At 41.3% G+C, this 16,068-nt stretch overlaps 2 protein-coding genes across 4 annotated transcripts in view; one reads left to right on the forward strand and one right to left on the reverse strand.

Moving 5' to 3' along the window:
• Window positions 1–452, reverse strand: part of Aldh5a1 (aldehyde dehydrogenase 5 family member A1) — a 32,113-nt gene extending 31,661 nt beyond the window's left edge. The window contains exon 1 of the mRNA XM_020166663.2: window positions 99–452. Within this exon, the coding sequence (XP_020022252.2) occupies window positions 99–452 (354 nt within the window). The remainder of the gene's footprint in view (window positions 1–98) is intronic.
• Window positions 1–16,068, forward strand: part of Gpld1 (glycosylphosphatidylinositol specific phospholipase D1) — a 51,017-nt gene that overhangs the window by 894 nt on the left and 34,055 nt on the right. The window contains exons 1-4 of one of the 3 annotated variants that reach the window (XM_074082775.1): window positions 357–491; window positions 3,997–4,223; window positions 7,289–7,344; window positions 14,016–14,094. In XM_074082775.1, the coding sequence (XP_073938876.1) occupies window positions 4,094–4,223; window positions 7,289–7,344; window positions 14,016–14,094 (265 nt within the window). In that variant the 5' untranslated portion in view covers window positions 357–491; window positions 3,997–4,093. Of the gene's footprint in view, window positions 1–356; window positions 492–3,553; window positions 3,741–3,996; window positions 4,224–7,288; window positions 7,345–14,015; window positions 14,095–16,068 lie in introns of those variants that run through there. The other 2 variants (XM_020166698.2, XM_074082777.1) reach the window with 2 other exon arrangements.

Genomic DNA, 16,068 nt, shown 5'->3' on the forward strand with positions numbered 1-16,068 from the left:
GATGAGATGGCTGGTTTCACTTTGGGGCAAAGCCCTTTCGGTCGTCGCAAGCTCCGAGGCGGCCCTCACCGCTTGCCCCGACGCGCTCGCGCTCTCACCTTGACCGAGACCCCCCTCCAGCTGCAGAAGGCCTCGTAGGCGGTTTGCACGGCGGCGCGGGCCTCGGGCACCCCGCAGTCGGCCACCATGCCCAGCGCAGCGCCGCTGGCGGGATCGTGCACTGGGAAGGTGGCAGCGGCCGGGAGCCAGCGGCCACCCACGAAGCTGTCGGTGCGCAGCAGCTCTGTGGAGAGGCCGGCCGGGCCCCTGGCATAGCTGCGGAGCTGGGCCCGGCCGGGCGTGGGCCCAACTGTGGGCCTTAAGCAGTCCGCGCAGGGGCGAAGGCGACGGCCAGGAGGCGCCAGTAGGAGGCGTGGGGCCCCGCAGCTCCGCAGCCAAAAGCAGGTGGCCATGGCCGGGGCAGCGGTGGCGGCGACAGCGGCAGGAAGCAGGCAAGCAAGCAAGCGCGCACGGGAGCGCAGGGGTTGCGGGGAAGCTGGAGGAATGAGAAGGCGGCGGGGCCGCGCGGGGTGGCGGAGGACAGCGGTGAAGGTTGCGGAGCAGCGCCCCCTCCCCGCGCTCGCGGTGCTGCACTGTGGCGCCAGACCTTGGACCTTGTCCTGAGCGCGGGAAGGCTTGCTCGGTGCACGACCTTCTCCCGGGGAGGCTGGGGTGCGAATGGGGAAGGCTCTTGGCCAGACGCACTTGGGACGGCCATCACCTTTCCCCCTCTCGGGGGCTTATTTGTCTGTAGCTACTTCGCTTCGCATCTGCTGCAGGAGAATCGCCCTTTCCCTCTTATTCCCCCAAGAGGGTATCCCCTGCCCCAGCAATTTGCGCTCGGTGCCCAGGTGAGCTGGTGCCTGCCTCGGCTGCCAAGGCCCACCATCACGTTTCTTGCTGCAGCTCCAGAGCACGTAGGATTTGGGGCGATGGTTTTCTGAGGGGGCGAACGCTGTGCAGCTCAGCATTGTGCTGTGAGGATGCTTTTCTAGGTAGTCCCTGCATTAATTGAGAGCAGGGTGTTCTGATAAACAGCGCCTTTGGATTCAAATTTAGAATCCGCGTGACCTGCGGCAAATGATCTAGTATCAGTCTTCGCATTTGTTTGTTTGTTTGGGGCTTGAACTGAGGGCCTTCACCTTGAGCCACTCCACCAGCCCAATTTTTTCTGATAGGGTTTTTTGAGACAGGGTCTCACAAACTGTTTGCCCGGGCTGGCTTCGAACTGACATTCTCCTGATCTATGCTTCCTGATTAGCTAGGATTACAAGCGTGAGTCACCGGCATCAGGTTTAGTCTACCTTTTTAAGATTCTATTTCAAATGTACCCTTTTCCCTTCCAAGCTGACTTGTTAGGGGCAAGTGGGCAGGACACCTAGGGCCCATATTACTTTTCAGGGCGCACCAAATATTTAATTTTTTTTTAATCAGAAGAAAAGAATGAACTTAGGTGGAATATTACTGTATTAATCTTTATACAAAATGCAGATGTAGTAACTTATATCACTAATTTATTTTATAAAGGAAAGGGCCCACAAAGGCAAAGGGCCCAGCTACAGCCAGGGACATTAATAATATGACCTTCTCCCTCTTCCCCACAGTTGTGTGCCATCGGCAAACCCTCATTCAGAATGAACAATTCCCTCCTTCCAGGGGGCCCTGATGCCCCCTGGAGCCTGACTGGTATGCTTACTAGGACGTATAGGAGAAGACCCAGGGTGACAGGGACCTTTTCCATCTTTTTGCTCTAGCTTGTCTGTTACCTGGGCACTTCCATCCTCCATTCCCACTTTTATCCATCCTCTTCCCTATTTGCTATAATTCCTTACGTCGACAGCAACATATTAGTTTTGTGTAGAACTGAGCTGGAGTTGTCTGTTTTAATACCAACTATTTATGGACATTAAAATTATATCTCATTTATTTGCACAAGGAGGTCCACTTTTACTTCCACAGTCTCATCCAGTTTTAATTTATACCCATATCAAAATTATTATAAAACAAGTTATGTTGGGTATGTGTATGAAATATTTTTCTTGATTAAAAAATTTCAACAAATGGACTGTAGCTCAGTGGTAAAGCTTTTAACCTAGTATCCATGAGGTACTGATCTTCAGCACTGCAAAAACAAAACAAAACAAAAGTCAACAAGGAAGATAGAAATCTGTGGCAAATCTTTTGGATGGGGAAAATTTCTTTTGAATAATAGTCAACATGTATTGAACACTTAGTGTGTACCAGGCTCTACTCCAAGTACTATATGTACTTTTAAAATCTAATCTTCACAATGTGCCTATAAGGTGTATACTATTATTACTTCCATTTTATTGACAAGGAAATAGTAGCATAGTGATTTTTAATAATGTGCACAAGTCACACAGATAAGAAGAGAGCAGAATAGATATCCAAATGAAGCTCAGATTCCCCCACCCACTCCTTCCACAAGTGTATACTTGCTTTTCAACTGATGCCTGCATTTCAGAAGAGCTCTAAATGATAGAATCATGCCATCTATTTAGACCCACTTATATTAGGAAAGGAGATGTGAAGTAGAAAGAAAAATATTTCCATAGACTTAATATTTGCCAGATAGCTTTCTTAATGCCACCTTGCCTACAGGCTTAAGGAGGTCCAGATTGAGAGGGAGGAAACTCAAGCCTCTGGTGGCCAGAAGGGGCATGGAAAACCACGTACATTTTGTGTCTGGTGGGGACAGGAAGATCCCCTCTTTCAAGGGGGCTAGTTGGCTCCTCACCTCCACCTTACTATCCTATCACATGGGGCTATCACTTCAGGAAGCCAGTTCTTTTGATTTTTTTTTTTTCTATAGTGAGCTAGAATTTACATTTCCATGTGAATTTTTTCATTTAAAAAAAGTTGGCTTAAACTTTTAAAACATCCTGCTAGCCATACAGAACATGTCCATTTGTGGCCTCTGATCTAAAACTAGAAGCAGCTGGGCCCAATGCCTCCCAAGTCGGAGGAGAGCTACAGTGTTCAACTCATGGGGCTTTGTACAGAGGTCTGGAGACACAGCGTAAGTAGTAGAGTGCCTGCCTGGTTAAGATTACAGAGCAAAGGACTGGCAGACAACTGTCTCAAGTCATCCCACCTTTTATTTATTCATCTCTTCCATTTGGCTAACTTGAGAATGAATACCATTTCCTCCCACTCTTTTAGGAGTGCCTGTCTTGCTTTTAATGTATATTGTGCATAATTTGAGCTTTAAGATCACCATCATTTCAATGAAAAGCTTGACCTAATTTTTTCCCCTATGGATTAAGTGTTACTGATTGTCTACTTAATGCCAGGTACATTTTGAACCCAGCATGTTCCAAACCCTCATTTCCTGGCCCTAATTTGCTTCCTGCTTCCACCTCCTAAGTGGAATTAGTATCTTTGACTGGGCTGAAGGAATCCTACCTTGCAATAGGCCCTGGATAAACCCAATGGGAAGAGCCAGAGGCGGAAGACCAGGAGTAGTTACACTTGTGTAATGCCACTCAAGTGTCAGTATCTGTTGCCAAATACTGAAAGAGAGCCGGTTCCAGCTGATTGCCATAAAAGCTTTCCCAGCATGCACCTGTGCCTTGGGAGGCTAGGAAGCAGGACAACCTGATAAGTACGTGGAAAGAATGTATGAGACACCACCCATGTAAGGTGAGGCAGTCTAAGAGAGTGACTATCAACATGCACAGGTGAGTCTGTTGTTTAGAAAGCCCAAAATACTTGAAGATGACTTTGTTTGCATCTCTGTACCAGTTTCATATTAGAATAAAATCCAGAGGAAACCTTGGTCAGTGTGAAAATATAATAATTCTAGCTAGAATCTTTTAGCTTTCAGTGAATCGCTTTGGCTCTGCTCCCAGGTGGCAGTCTGTTTGCTGTTCTGGTGAAGCTAAATGATAATCGAACAGTTGACTTCATTTGAAAACAATATTATTTTGAAATTAGGCTTGGTTTCCTGTGTCAGTGACCTGCATAGAGAGAAAACCCTGGGTCTGTGCCTGGATTTTGGAGTCACAGTACTGCTGCAGCTTGGAGCGTTCCCATGTCACCAGAGGAGTCCAGGAAGAATGAGACCATGTGTGCTTTCAGGTTGTGGTCTGGCCTCCTGGTTGTGCTGGCTTTTTTCTGCTCTAGAAGTTCGTCATGTGGCCTTTCAACACATGTAGAAATAGGTAAGTACTGGAACCTTGTTGTGCTATTAAAAGGACCAGAAATCTGTCAAGAGACTGAAGGAAGAAACTGAAAATCTATCCCATGTCTTGATGCAACTTTCCCTGTTGTGCTGAGAGGTCTCACAGTGGAAAGAAGAAAGCAAAGATTAGAGTTGTCCAGGGATGGGGATTGGCAGGTGGGTTCTGTGAGGGGCAAGTAGGCAGGAGAGCCAAGGCCTCTTTGTCTGTGAGGTGGCTTGGTGTTCTGCAGGATGGGGAGAGAGTGAGACCCTCAATAAAGTCAAGGCTGCAGTGAAGCAGAAATGATAGAATGGTAGAGGAGAAAGGGAGGTAGAATATGGTTAGAGTGAACAATTTATTTTTGTTTTACATTTCCAAGGACAGGTATTTCTAAGTATATATAAAGGACTGTGTGTAAATGTCGGAATGGGTTTCCTGAGTCAAGTGGCTTTAAAGGTGCTTGGTTTCAGGGAGGTCAAAGAAACAAGAGAATTTGGATGGTCCTTGGTGTTATGGGTGCGTGCCCAGAATGATGGCAGGAGTTGGGCAAGACAAGGGTACAAAAGCCAGTGTCCCTGACTTCAGGGGCAAAGACAAAGTAATTTAAATATAGGTAAGTGTCAGCACAAAGAGTTTTAAAATTTTTTTTCAGCTTTATTGAGGTATAACTGACAAATATAAATTGCATAAATTTAAGGTGTATAATGTGATGTTTTGATATTGATGAATGTTCACATCAAGCCAATTAAAATATCTACAACCTCACATAGTTAACATTCTTAACATGTGTGGTGAGAACACTTAAGGTCCGTCTTAGCAAAAGGATTTGGTTCTTACATGAATGAATTACATTTGTGATATTTTTATGGAATTCTATGGATTCTATGGAAAATGTGAGCCAATTCATAGTTAAATAAATTAGTTAGATGATTACATTCTACAGCAATTTTCAGATTAATTTCAGATATACTTGATGTTCTTAGTTTTCTTTCATTTCAATAAAAATAACAGTATTTTGTAGTTTTACCACCTCTAGAAATTACAAAGAATATCAAGATTACAAGTGAGATATGAAAATTTATCAGTGGAAGTAGACTTGGATATTGAGCTATGGCAGATAGGAACCTATGATCACAGAATTGTAATAATAGGAAGGGAACGCTAGAGGTTACTAAGTCCAACTAATTTATGTAACAGATGAGGAAACTGATCCTACAGAGTTTTACAGCTAACTTGTTAGTGGCTTGGCCTAGAATTACATATCCTGACAGTGGGTCCAACATACTTCCCATTAAGCATTTACTGCTGAAATAGAGTCAGGAAACAATGGGAAAGAGATTCAGACTTCTTTTCTAAGACAGCTCTGCTGTAAACTAGATGTGTGGCTCTGAGCAATTTACTGTATTCAGGAAGTTGAACTGAATGAATTCTAGTCTTCCAGCTCAAAGTTCTGTGTTATTGAAGGTGCTAAAAGAATAGAAGTAAGCTGAAGGGGGATTAATATAAATGGAAATACTCAGGTTTTTAATCCTTAGAGTTTAAAAATTTACAAGACAGGTGCCTTTTGGCAGTAGATACCAAACAGAAAAGTTCTAATGGATGTTTAAAAATAGTTGAAGACAACACCTGAAATAGCACCTGCACAGATTTTAAGAATTCTCACATAAAAGACTATAATTTCATCATTTGTGTATTAAGAACTTAGATGATGTCATAAGCCTCTTCACTCACTTTTTCATTGTCATGGAAGGTTGACATTTATGTAAATTAGTTCATTCAAATTGGCCTCATTCAATGGTTTGGGTTGTAAATTACTGAAATCCTATATATAGATTATTTGTTTGGGCTGTGACTTGCCTCTTATGGTATTAGTGCTTACAATATAGGAGTGGCTATATTATTTGTTGTATGAATTTATTTATTTTGGGGGGATTTTATTTTTTTAAATTATATTACTGTTGTACTGGGAGTGCGTTGTGACACTTACGAAAGTTCTTACAATATATCATAGTTAAATTCACCCTCTCCATCAGTCTCCTCCCTCCATTCCTACAATAGTTCCAACGTGTCCCGTTTTCCCATTTCTGTACATGAGTACGTAACATGGTTTTTATTCACAGTAGAAACGAAGAATCACCTTTGAGCGTTTGTTCACAGGAATGTTAGTGTTTTTCCTGTTTTAAAGAAATGGCATTTTGAACTAGCTTGCTCTACCACTTTAGCCGTGCCTCCAGCCCTTTCTTGCTTTGGTTGCTTTTTGTTTGTTTATTTTGTTTTTCAGGTAGGGTCTTTTGCAGTCTGACTTTGGACTGCACTCCTCCTACCTCACACCTCCTGGGCAGTGATATTACAGGTGTTCCACACCACGTCAGACTTGTTCTTGAATTAGGGAGGGTCTCGCTTGAACCGCCATCCCCCCCATCTCTTCCTCCCAAGTAGCTGGGATTATAAGAATAAGCCAGAGTACTGGGCCAGGAATGTTAGTCTTACTATTGATTCTAAGATTCAGTCCTTGTGCAGGAGGAGGAGCAGGGAAGGTGGTTTTCTGAAATTGTGTTTCCAAAGGGTTCCAATGGTGAAAAAACATTTGGGAACCATTGATCAGCCCATGAATTAGGCTTATATTGTCTTTCCTACTTAGGTTTATCTACCTCAATTCCGAGGCAAAATACAGTAATGACGTTTCTTGAGCTCCTCCCACTGGAGGACAAGCCACTGTGCGTGTTATTCAATGTTTATTTTTGTGGTTCTCTCAATAACCTTTAAGATGGGTATTTTTTGCTTTAATTTTACATAGGAGGGAACTGAAGTCGAGAGAGGGTGAGTGACTTTCTCAAGGTCATAGAGCAGTTATGCAGAAACTTTAAATCACCATGAAAATTTGAATATTCTAATGATACAAATATGGTACAAATCCAATTATGCCTAAAGAAAAGTCCAAGTGAGTACACACTTAACTTTCATTTCCTGCTTCCTTGACAGTTTGCCCCCACACATTATATTACTTTAAAGATGATCTCCAGTAAGTACAGCTGAATTTAACTGTATGTATTCATTTCTTTTAGGCCACAGAGCTCTGGAGTTTCTTCATCTTCAAGATGGGCGTGTTAACTACAAAGAGGTAGACACTTTTATTCCTTGTATGTTAACTTTTAGTAGGTACCAAGCAAAGGTCCTAGCAGGTGTTTAAACTAATTTTGTTTTGGTTGGGACTAGGGCTTGAACTTAGGACTTTGCACTTGCAAAGCAGGCTCTCTACCACGTGCATCAGGCCTCCAGTCCATTTTGTTCTGGTTATTTTATAGATGAGGTTTCTCAAACTATTTGCCTGGGTTGGCCTCAGTGATTTTCCCTATCTCAGCCTCCCGAGTAGTGTTAAAACTAATTTTAAGATTCATTTTTATGTCTTTGTAAGACTAATGCTCTGGTTAAAAGGTGCATGTCCCCTCCATTTGAACATTTTATAGATACATGCAATATAAATATTAAATAGTTTAATACTTAAATATTTTAAAATTCAAAAATTTTAATAATATCCTTATCTCTAATTTTGTTGAAGACAAGACATAAGCATAATAAGAAAAAGTGTTTTTGCTAGTTGAGTTAAGGATAGCTATACACAGAGATTCTTCCTATTGCTTTCATGTACCCATGTGTTACGACCCATGTTGATTCAACTCTTAACTGATCTTTACATTGGTTCCTGATCCCCTTCTCGTGTTGACCTAGAAACTTTCAGAATAATTTTTAATAATTACATATTCTTCTATCATCCAGTATGTATCATAGCTTATTTAATCAATTCCCTATTTGATTAGTATAAACCTGATATAAAAGCTGAAAAAAAGGTAAATAATTCCCATGTACCCTTTACCTGGTTTGCTGACAGCTTATCACATTTGCCTTTCATTCTCTTTCTCAATTTATATGTATTGATTTTTTTCCCCTGAGCCACTTGTGAGATAGTTGCTGACTTAGTACTCATTATCTCATAACACATCTGTGTTAGTTTTTTTTTTTTTTTTGCCACTGTGACAAATACCTGATAATAACAATTTAGAGGAGGAAAGATTTATTTTGACTTGTGGTTTCAGAGGATTTTAATCCATGGTTGGCTGGCTGACTCCGTTGTGGTTAGCCCTGTGGGGAGGCAGAATATCATGGTGGTAAGGAGCATGTGACAGAGGAAGCTGCTCACCTCATGCTGGCCAGGCAGCAGAGAGTTAGCCTGAATTGGTGGGCATCCTGTCCTTCCAAGTTTGTTCCTTCTGGGCCCCCTGGCCTACTGGATGGTGCTGCCCACATCCAGGGTGGGTATTTCCCATTCCGTTGTTCCATATGCCAGTGGTCTCTAGAAATGTCCTCACAGACACAACCACATGTGTGCTTTACTAATTTCCCAGGTATCTCTCTATCCAATTAAGTTGATGATCAAGATTAACCATCATAATATCATTGCATATTTCCTAAAAATGAGACTCTCCTACATAGCTGTAATATAACAATTGCAGTCAGGAAGTCAACACTGACATAACACTGTCACCCAATCCTCAGGCCTCATTCACATTTCACCAGATGTATCAATGTCCTTTATGTGTCCAGGCTGAATCCAAGATCAAGACTAAATCCAAGTCTTGCATTTAGTTGTCAGTCATCTTTGGCTTACTCCAAACCAGAATGGTTCCTCAAGCCTACCTTGTCTTTAATGAACTTGGTATTTTTGGAAAATCTAATCTAGTAACTGTAGTTACTAGATATAACTTAATTTGGTTTTGTCTGATGGTTTCTCATGAGATAATATGTTTTTGGCAGGAATCTCATAGAACATGGAAGTGGTACTGTATAGTCTTTTCATTATGTCATATCAGAAGGAATGCAATGCCAAATTGTCCCATTTCTGGTGATGTTAACTTTTATTTCAATTATTGTACTTTTTGGTTCTAAAATTTCCATTTGGCTCTACTTTTTTAACTTCTATTTCTTTGCTGAGATTTCCTATAATTTTATTTCAAGAGTAATTGTATTAGATCACTGAAACATTTTTATAATGGTTGCTTTAAAGTATTTTTTAGATAAGAGTAGCATCTCCTACCTCCACCTCCCATGTAGCTGGGTTTACAGGCCTATACCACCATACCTGGCCTGATGGATCAACTGATTATCTTTTTTCACTTTTGAGATCTTCCTCAAAAGTGATTTTTTTTAATTGAAATCTGGACATTTGAGTGTGGGGTTATGAGACTCTGGATCTTATTTAAACCTTCTTTTTCAGTTGGCTGCTTCTGACTCCCCTTCAGTAAGAAAAGGGTAGGCGCTACTATCTCCTTACTACTAAATGAGGTAGAACTCAAGATTTCTCTCTTGGTCTTCACTGATACCTCCCTGGCTGGGTAGGGGGTAGAAGTGCCTAATTGCTGCCCCTCACCAATGGCCTTGGCTCATGCCAGAGGGTAGGAGGTAGGTGATGTATTGTATTGCTGAATGGTGGGAGAATCTTGACTCCTTTCTGGGCTTCTTTCTATACAACCCCAGTAGGAGGGAGAGAGGTGCCCCTCTACTGAGAGTTAGATTGCTGTCCACATGCTCTTCATGGACTCCACCAACACCAGAGAGTAGAGGTGGGAGGCAGGACAATAAGGATGAAAGTCCTGGCTCTATCCTTGGCCCTCTGTGACCTGTCCACAGCAGGGGTATTGTGTGCCTCTTTACAACCAAGTGAGATGAAAGTCTAGGCTCCTCAACTGGCCTTACCAGATAGAGGGTAAATTTGGGGCTACCAAACCGTGGTGTTTGACTGGAGCAAAAAGGTTATTTTCAAAAATTTTCCTCTCTTATGAGGCTGCCCCTTTCTTGGCTATATGGCCAGCAAGCAAACAATTGATTCTGCAGCAGCAGACACCATCTGATCCAATTCAGTTCTGACAGTCCTGACAGAACAGTTCAGTTCTGACACTCTACAAGTCACAAGTCTGGGTCTGTGGAATTTCATGTTGACTGAATATCAATTGGGGTTCCCAGGAACCCCTCCTCAGCTTTGATTAATTAGCAAAAGTGGCTCACAGAACTCAGGGAAGCACTGTACTTATCAGTGATCACTTTACTATTAAGGATAGGTTAAAGGATACAAATAAGCAGCCAGATAAATACAATGGGAAAGGTCTGGAGGGGTCCCTAGCACAAATGCTTCCTTCCTGTGGAGTTAGGAGACTCTGGATCTTACTTGAACTCCTTTTTTTTAAAATTGGCTGCTTCTGACACCCTTGGGTGTGCTTGCCTCCCAGCATGTGGATGAATTCTTGTTTGCCTTCCTGTAAGCCTCCATGTGTTCAGATGTCCAGAAGCTCTTCATACCCTGTCTTTTGGGATTTTATGGAGACTTCATAGGCATGTTTGAAGCATGGACAACTATGTTGAAATGTGATTTGACAAAAAGGATATGATCTTAAGTTAATAGATTGGGTGGGAAACCCAGCAAGACCTGTCTGTTCAGATTCTTCAGCATTCCTTCTTTGTAGGTATGGGGTAGGCTCCATCCCTACCCCATAGGAAATGGAGGACTTATCATCTGTCTGACAAGATAGGTCAGAGAATTTCTTTATGGCCAGTCCCAAGGCTGGGGAGAGGTTATAGTTTGTATGACCTGCCTTAGGGAAGAGAAATTTTAGTTCTTATGGCTGCCTTTGGGAGGAAGATATGAGCCAAGACAAAATACATATATATTATCATGTATATATAATTATTAAATATTATATAATATAGATGATCACAAAGGGGAAATAGCCTTAATTCCACTTGTACTTTATTGGATTTATTTTGAGGAACAGGTTCAAATTTGATAAGAGTTTTACCTTTAGGTCTTAATTTTTACTCGTTTTCATCTTTGCCAGTTTGGTAGATAAGAATGGTATTTTGCAAAAGGTTTAATTTGGAATTTTAATTATTAACTTATTAATGATGATAAATATATTTTAAGAGATTATTGATCATTCCAAACCCCCCTCTCTGAACTGCCTATGCTTTTGTTTCACTTTTCTGTTATTATATCTATCTTTATCTTGATATGTAAGAAGGGCTTATTTATCAAGATATTAATCCTTAATTTATTAAATGATTCTAGTGGTTATTTATTTTGGCAGTTCTGGGGTTTGGCCATCAGCCCTTTTTGTGTTGAGTATTTTCAAGACAGGGTCCTTAGAACTTTTGCTTAGATCTGGCTTTGAACCATGATCCTTTTGAACTCTGCCTCCTAAGTAGCTAGGATTATAAGAGTGAGTCGCCTGCACCTGCAAATAACATTTGTTTGATCTGCTTCTCCAGGTTTCTTTTCTTTTTTTGTCTGTACTGAGGTTTGAACTCAAGGCTTCATGCTTGCTGGGGAGGCGCTCTACCGCTTGAGCTGTCAGCCCTCTCATGGTTATTTATTTTTCTTTTAAATAGATTTTTGGATCTATTTGCCATGCAGAACTCCAACTTTTTTGTATAGTTCAGTGTGTCAACATCCCGTGTGGCTTCTACCTATATGTTCTTCTTAGAAAAATCACTCCCACTCCATAATTATCCAATTATTCACTTAAATTTTGTTCTGTTAATTTATGGCTCTATTTTTGACATTTAACTTTCAGATTCATCTTGTATTTTAACAAAAAAGCATAATAGGGATCCAGTGGTAATATTAATTTCCCATCCGGGTCACCTGGGCAGAGCATGGATTTGCCCATGTGAAGTTGGTATATTCCTTATTCATCTCTATCATACATTGAGTTATATGTATGCTGGAGTCTGTTTCTGTGCTCTTTATTCTGTGTTTATTTCTGTAGCTTAAAACTATTTTTTCCACCTGGAGCATACATCCTCCATCAGTACTCCTTTCCCTCCCACCCAGTACTTTCTTGACTCTATTGCACATTTATCTTTTCAAAATTTATTTCAGGATTATATCGTGTTAAATATCAACCTCACTGAGAGATTCAACAAGTGTTGATACATATAAAGCACTTAGAACAATGGCTGGTGAGGTTAATGATTGTTTTTAAGCGATGAAGTTCACAAAAAAGGGGACTTTATCACTTCCTGTGACTGATAGTCCCAGAGTAGAGCTGGCCCAGTGGTCTAGGTGGTATTCTGCATCTCTCTGCATGGACACTGAATGCCCCGGACTTGGCCTCAAAGCTCAACAGCCGCAAAGGAAAGACAGCGTCATCTACAGCTCAGCAGGAAAGTCATGGAACTAAACTAGCTTCTATCGAATGCCCATCTCTGAGTCTGACACATGGTGGGGTGGATGCAGTGTGCTTCCCTCTCTGGGAAAACCAAAAATAACAATAATTAAAAAAAAAGAACAGATGTTAGCCAGGCGCAGGTGGCTCACTCCTGTAATTCTAGCTACTCAGGAGGCAGAGATCAGGAAGAACACAGTCTGAAGCCAGCCCCAGGGAAATAGTTCTGGAGACCCTATCTAGAAAATACCCAACACAAAACAAAGCTGGCGGAGTGGGTCAAGCGATAGAGCACCTGCCTAGCAAGTGAGAGGGCCTTACTTCAAACCCCAGTACCACAAAAACAACACCACCACCAGATGAGATTATCTGTTACTTGTGATTTATGTCTCAAGGTACTTTGTTGCCTCTGTGTATGACCCACATTATTAAGTCTGCATGGAAAAAGCAAAAAAGCTGTGTTGCTGAAATTTGACTTCACCCTTGTGTCTGTTCACCAGAGTCCATATGCAGATCCCAGAGCCCCTCAGGCTAGCTTAGGCAGAGAGGGGTCAATGCTGAGAATTAGGGAATTAATGCTCACAGAATATGTGAGAACTGAGGGCCAGACATGGTGACCTATGCCTGTAATCACAACTACTTGGGAGGCAGAGATAGAAGGATTGCAGGAGGATCCCAGTCTAAGGACGGCTAAGGCAAAAGTTCCAGACCCTATCTGAAAAACAAACTAAAAAATGCAAAAGGACTGGGGCCATGGCTTAAGCTGTAGAGTGCTTGCTTAGCAAGTGAGAGGCACTGAGTTCAATCTCCAACACCAAAAAACCAACCAAACAAAAACCAAAAAACAAAGTGAGAACAGGAAGAGAAGGCTCCAGAACCAGTGTCCAGAAAGGACTCCCAGGACAACCTACAGAACATGCCTGCCAAGAAGCTGCTACCTGGCTCTTGTCTAGTCTGCATCCAGGCATGCATAGGGAGTCAGAAGGGATTAGTGAGCCAATTGACCAAGGAAGAACATTCACAAGAAAACTCCTACAGTCTGCTTTCACTTCATTTAAAAAAAGTAAGGATACTTTTCTAACCCTCTAAAAGCACAAAGGATATATTACAGTAACACACAGGTAGCCACTAGAAAGTGATATGTGTGTATCTGTGTATGCACATGTGTATATGTACACTAATATATATGAATGTGTGTGTGTTTCTCATTTCATTGTGGGTCATTGAAAATCTTATCACAAACTAGTTCTGGGTCAGTATAATTGTCTTAGGTAAATTCTGCTCCACTGAAGAAATGCAAAGAGAAAATGTAAGGAGGTAAAGTTTAGATAGGTGATTTTTTTCTGCTGTTTAATCAGTCTGTGTTTAGTAGGAAAGAACCTGAAGTTCCATATCGTAGTGCGTTTTCCAGGATTAGGCATGGATTTTTAGTTAGTTCCTTATGCCTATCTGCCTTTTCCCTTCATTCCATTCATAACCCCCATAGTTCTAGCATCTATAGCTGGAAATTGCTGGGCTTGCAAGTCCCAGGCTGATGACCATGGCACCCTAATGTCTGTATTTTCCTTCTCCCCAGCTGTTATTAGAACACCAGGATGCGTATCAGGCAGGGACTGTGTTTCCTGATTCTTTTTACCCTGACATCTGCAAAGGAGGTAAGATGAAGGTTTGTAGACCAAAAAGATGTCACTTTTACTGGTTAATAGGAATGAATATGACTTTTAAAATATATAATAATAGCACAACATGTTTTCCACTATTAGTTAATGACTTACCTGCTTATGTGTAGAATTTCTGAAAATTTTATTTTTTGGTGAAAGCCATTCCAAATGTGCTTAGTTGCCTTGCTGCTTTGTGGCATAAGAAAAAATGTTACTCAAAAGATCAAAAGGTTTAAGTTTGTGGTCTTGCTATATTGCCTGTTATAATGTGACTTTTATCAAGTAAAACACAATCCCAGTTTGTAATATAGTAAAGCCCCACTATATGTATATGTATATATGTCTTGTTGACATTAATACAGAATATTTTGTCAGGTGTTATGCAAATATCATGTAGTGATATGTATAAACTGGGATCATGGGTTTTAGTGGATATTAGGGCCTCAGCAGGGCAAAGGAGGCAGTTTAAACTGAGTACTTTGAAGGGAGCTTTTTGTTTGTTTTGTTTTTGAGATTGGGTCTCACTATGTAGCTCAAGCTTCAGGCTGACCTTGAACTCACTGTGTAGCCCTGGGTATACCTCTCTTCCTCCCAAGTGCAGGGATTAAAGGCATGGCCACCACACTTGGGTCTGAGAGGAGTTTAATAAGTGTACTATTTTCAAGGGTGTGGACAAAACTCAAGGAATCACAAGAGAAAGTACAGGGGCAGGGGAAGATGTGATTACCTATCAGAACTGTGGACAAAGGGAGTGCTTGGTGGAGAAGGTCACTCGATAGGAGTTGGACCTTCTGCCACAGGTCATAGCCAGCCCACTGCCACCACACAGGAAAGGAGCTGGGAGAATAAATACCTTTCCAACCACCTTTTCTTTGCTCTCTTGGGTCTCTCCATTGGCCAACCCAACTCATCAAGCCAATTGACAAAGAAACCCTCAAAGCAGGTGACCTCAGAGTCTCTCTGCAGGGTATAAGAGGTTGAAGAGAAGATCTGGATCTAGAGGCATGAAGGAAAGCCATTCAGTTCAGTTCATTATGTCATGAGGTCATCATGGAAACCATTTCTGGTATCTCAGGGTTATCTACCTTTATTCCATTAAAAAAAAATACAGTGATGCCATTAGGGTCAATGAAATGTCTAGGATCTACTTCCTCCTGTAGTTAGGATCCAGGGCACCTAAGCTTAGTATTTCTCATATTTAAAATTTTTGTTTCCTGTTTCCTTTTTTTCAGACAGGTTCTTGCTATGTCGTTCCAGGTGGCCCTGAACTCCTTATGTAACCCAGACTGGCCTGGAACTCTCAGTTTTCCTGCCTTGATCTCCTGAGTGCTGGGATTATAGGCATGCACCATCTGGCTTGGCTTCTGTTTCCTTCTTAACCTAACTAGAGTCATTTTTCAATGATTAGAGTCTGTTATTTTGCCTGTGTGTCATAGTTCTCATTCTTTAAAATCTATTATTTCTAATTTAACACTTCCCAAACGATATTCTTGAGAGTTCTTCTGTCCCTTGATGTTTTAACAGTTCCTTGATATTTTACACAAAAAAGTATCTTTAATTCATTAAATTTGAGAAATGCTGCTTAGTGTATGCCATTTTTAGGGACAGATGAAATGCACGATAAAAGTTCTGAGAAGAGTGAAAAAAGAATGTAAACTATCTAGTATTTTGCCTATTTTTATAAGCAATATGTACTCTCACATGAGGATGAGTACATGACTGATAAATTAAAAAGAAGTATTTAATGATTATAAGAAATTTGAATATAGATCCTCTTAGGTTTTTTTTGTCTTCATATATATCAAATTCAGCAGTAGCTTTCTCTTTTTTTTTTTCAGTACTGAGGCTTGAACTCAGGGCCTTCACCATGAGCCACTCCACTAGCCTTTTTGTGCGTGTGTGTGTGCGTGTGAAGGGTATTTTGAGATAGGGTCTCATGAACTCTTTGCTGGTACTGGCTTTGAACCA

The sequence above is a fragment of the Castor canadensis genome, chromosome 8 (genome assembly GCF_047511655.1).
Source record: "Castor canadensis chromosome 8, mCasCan1.hap1v2, whole genome shotgun sequence".
NCBI lineage: Eukaryota > Metazoa > Chordata > Mammalia > Rodentia > Castoridae > Castor > Castor canadensis.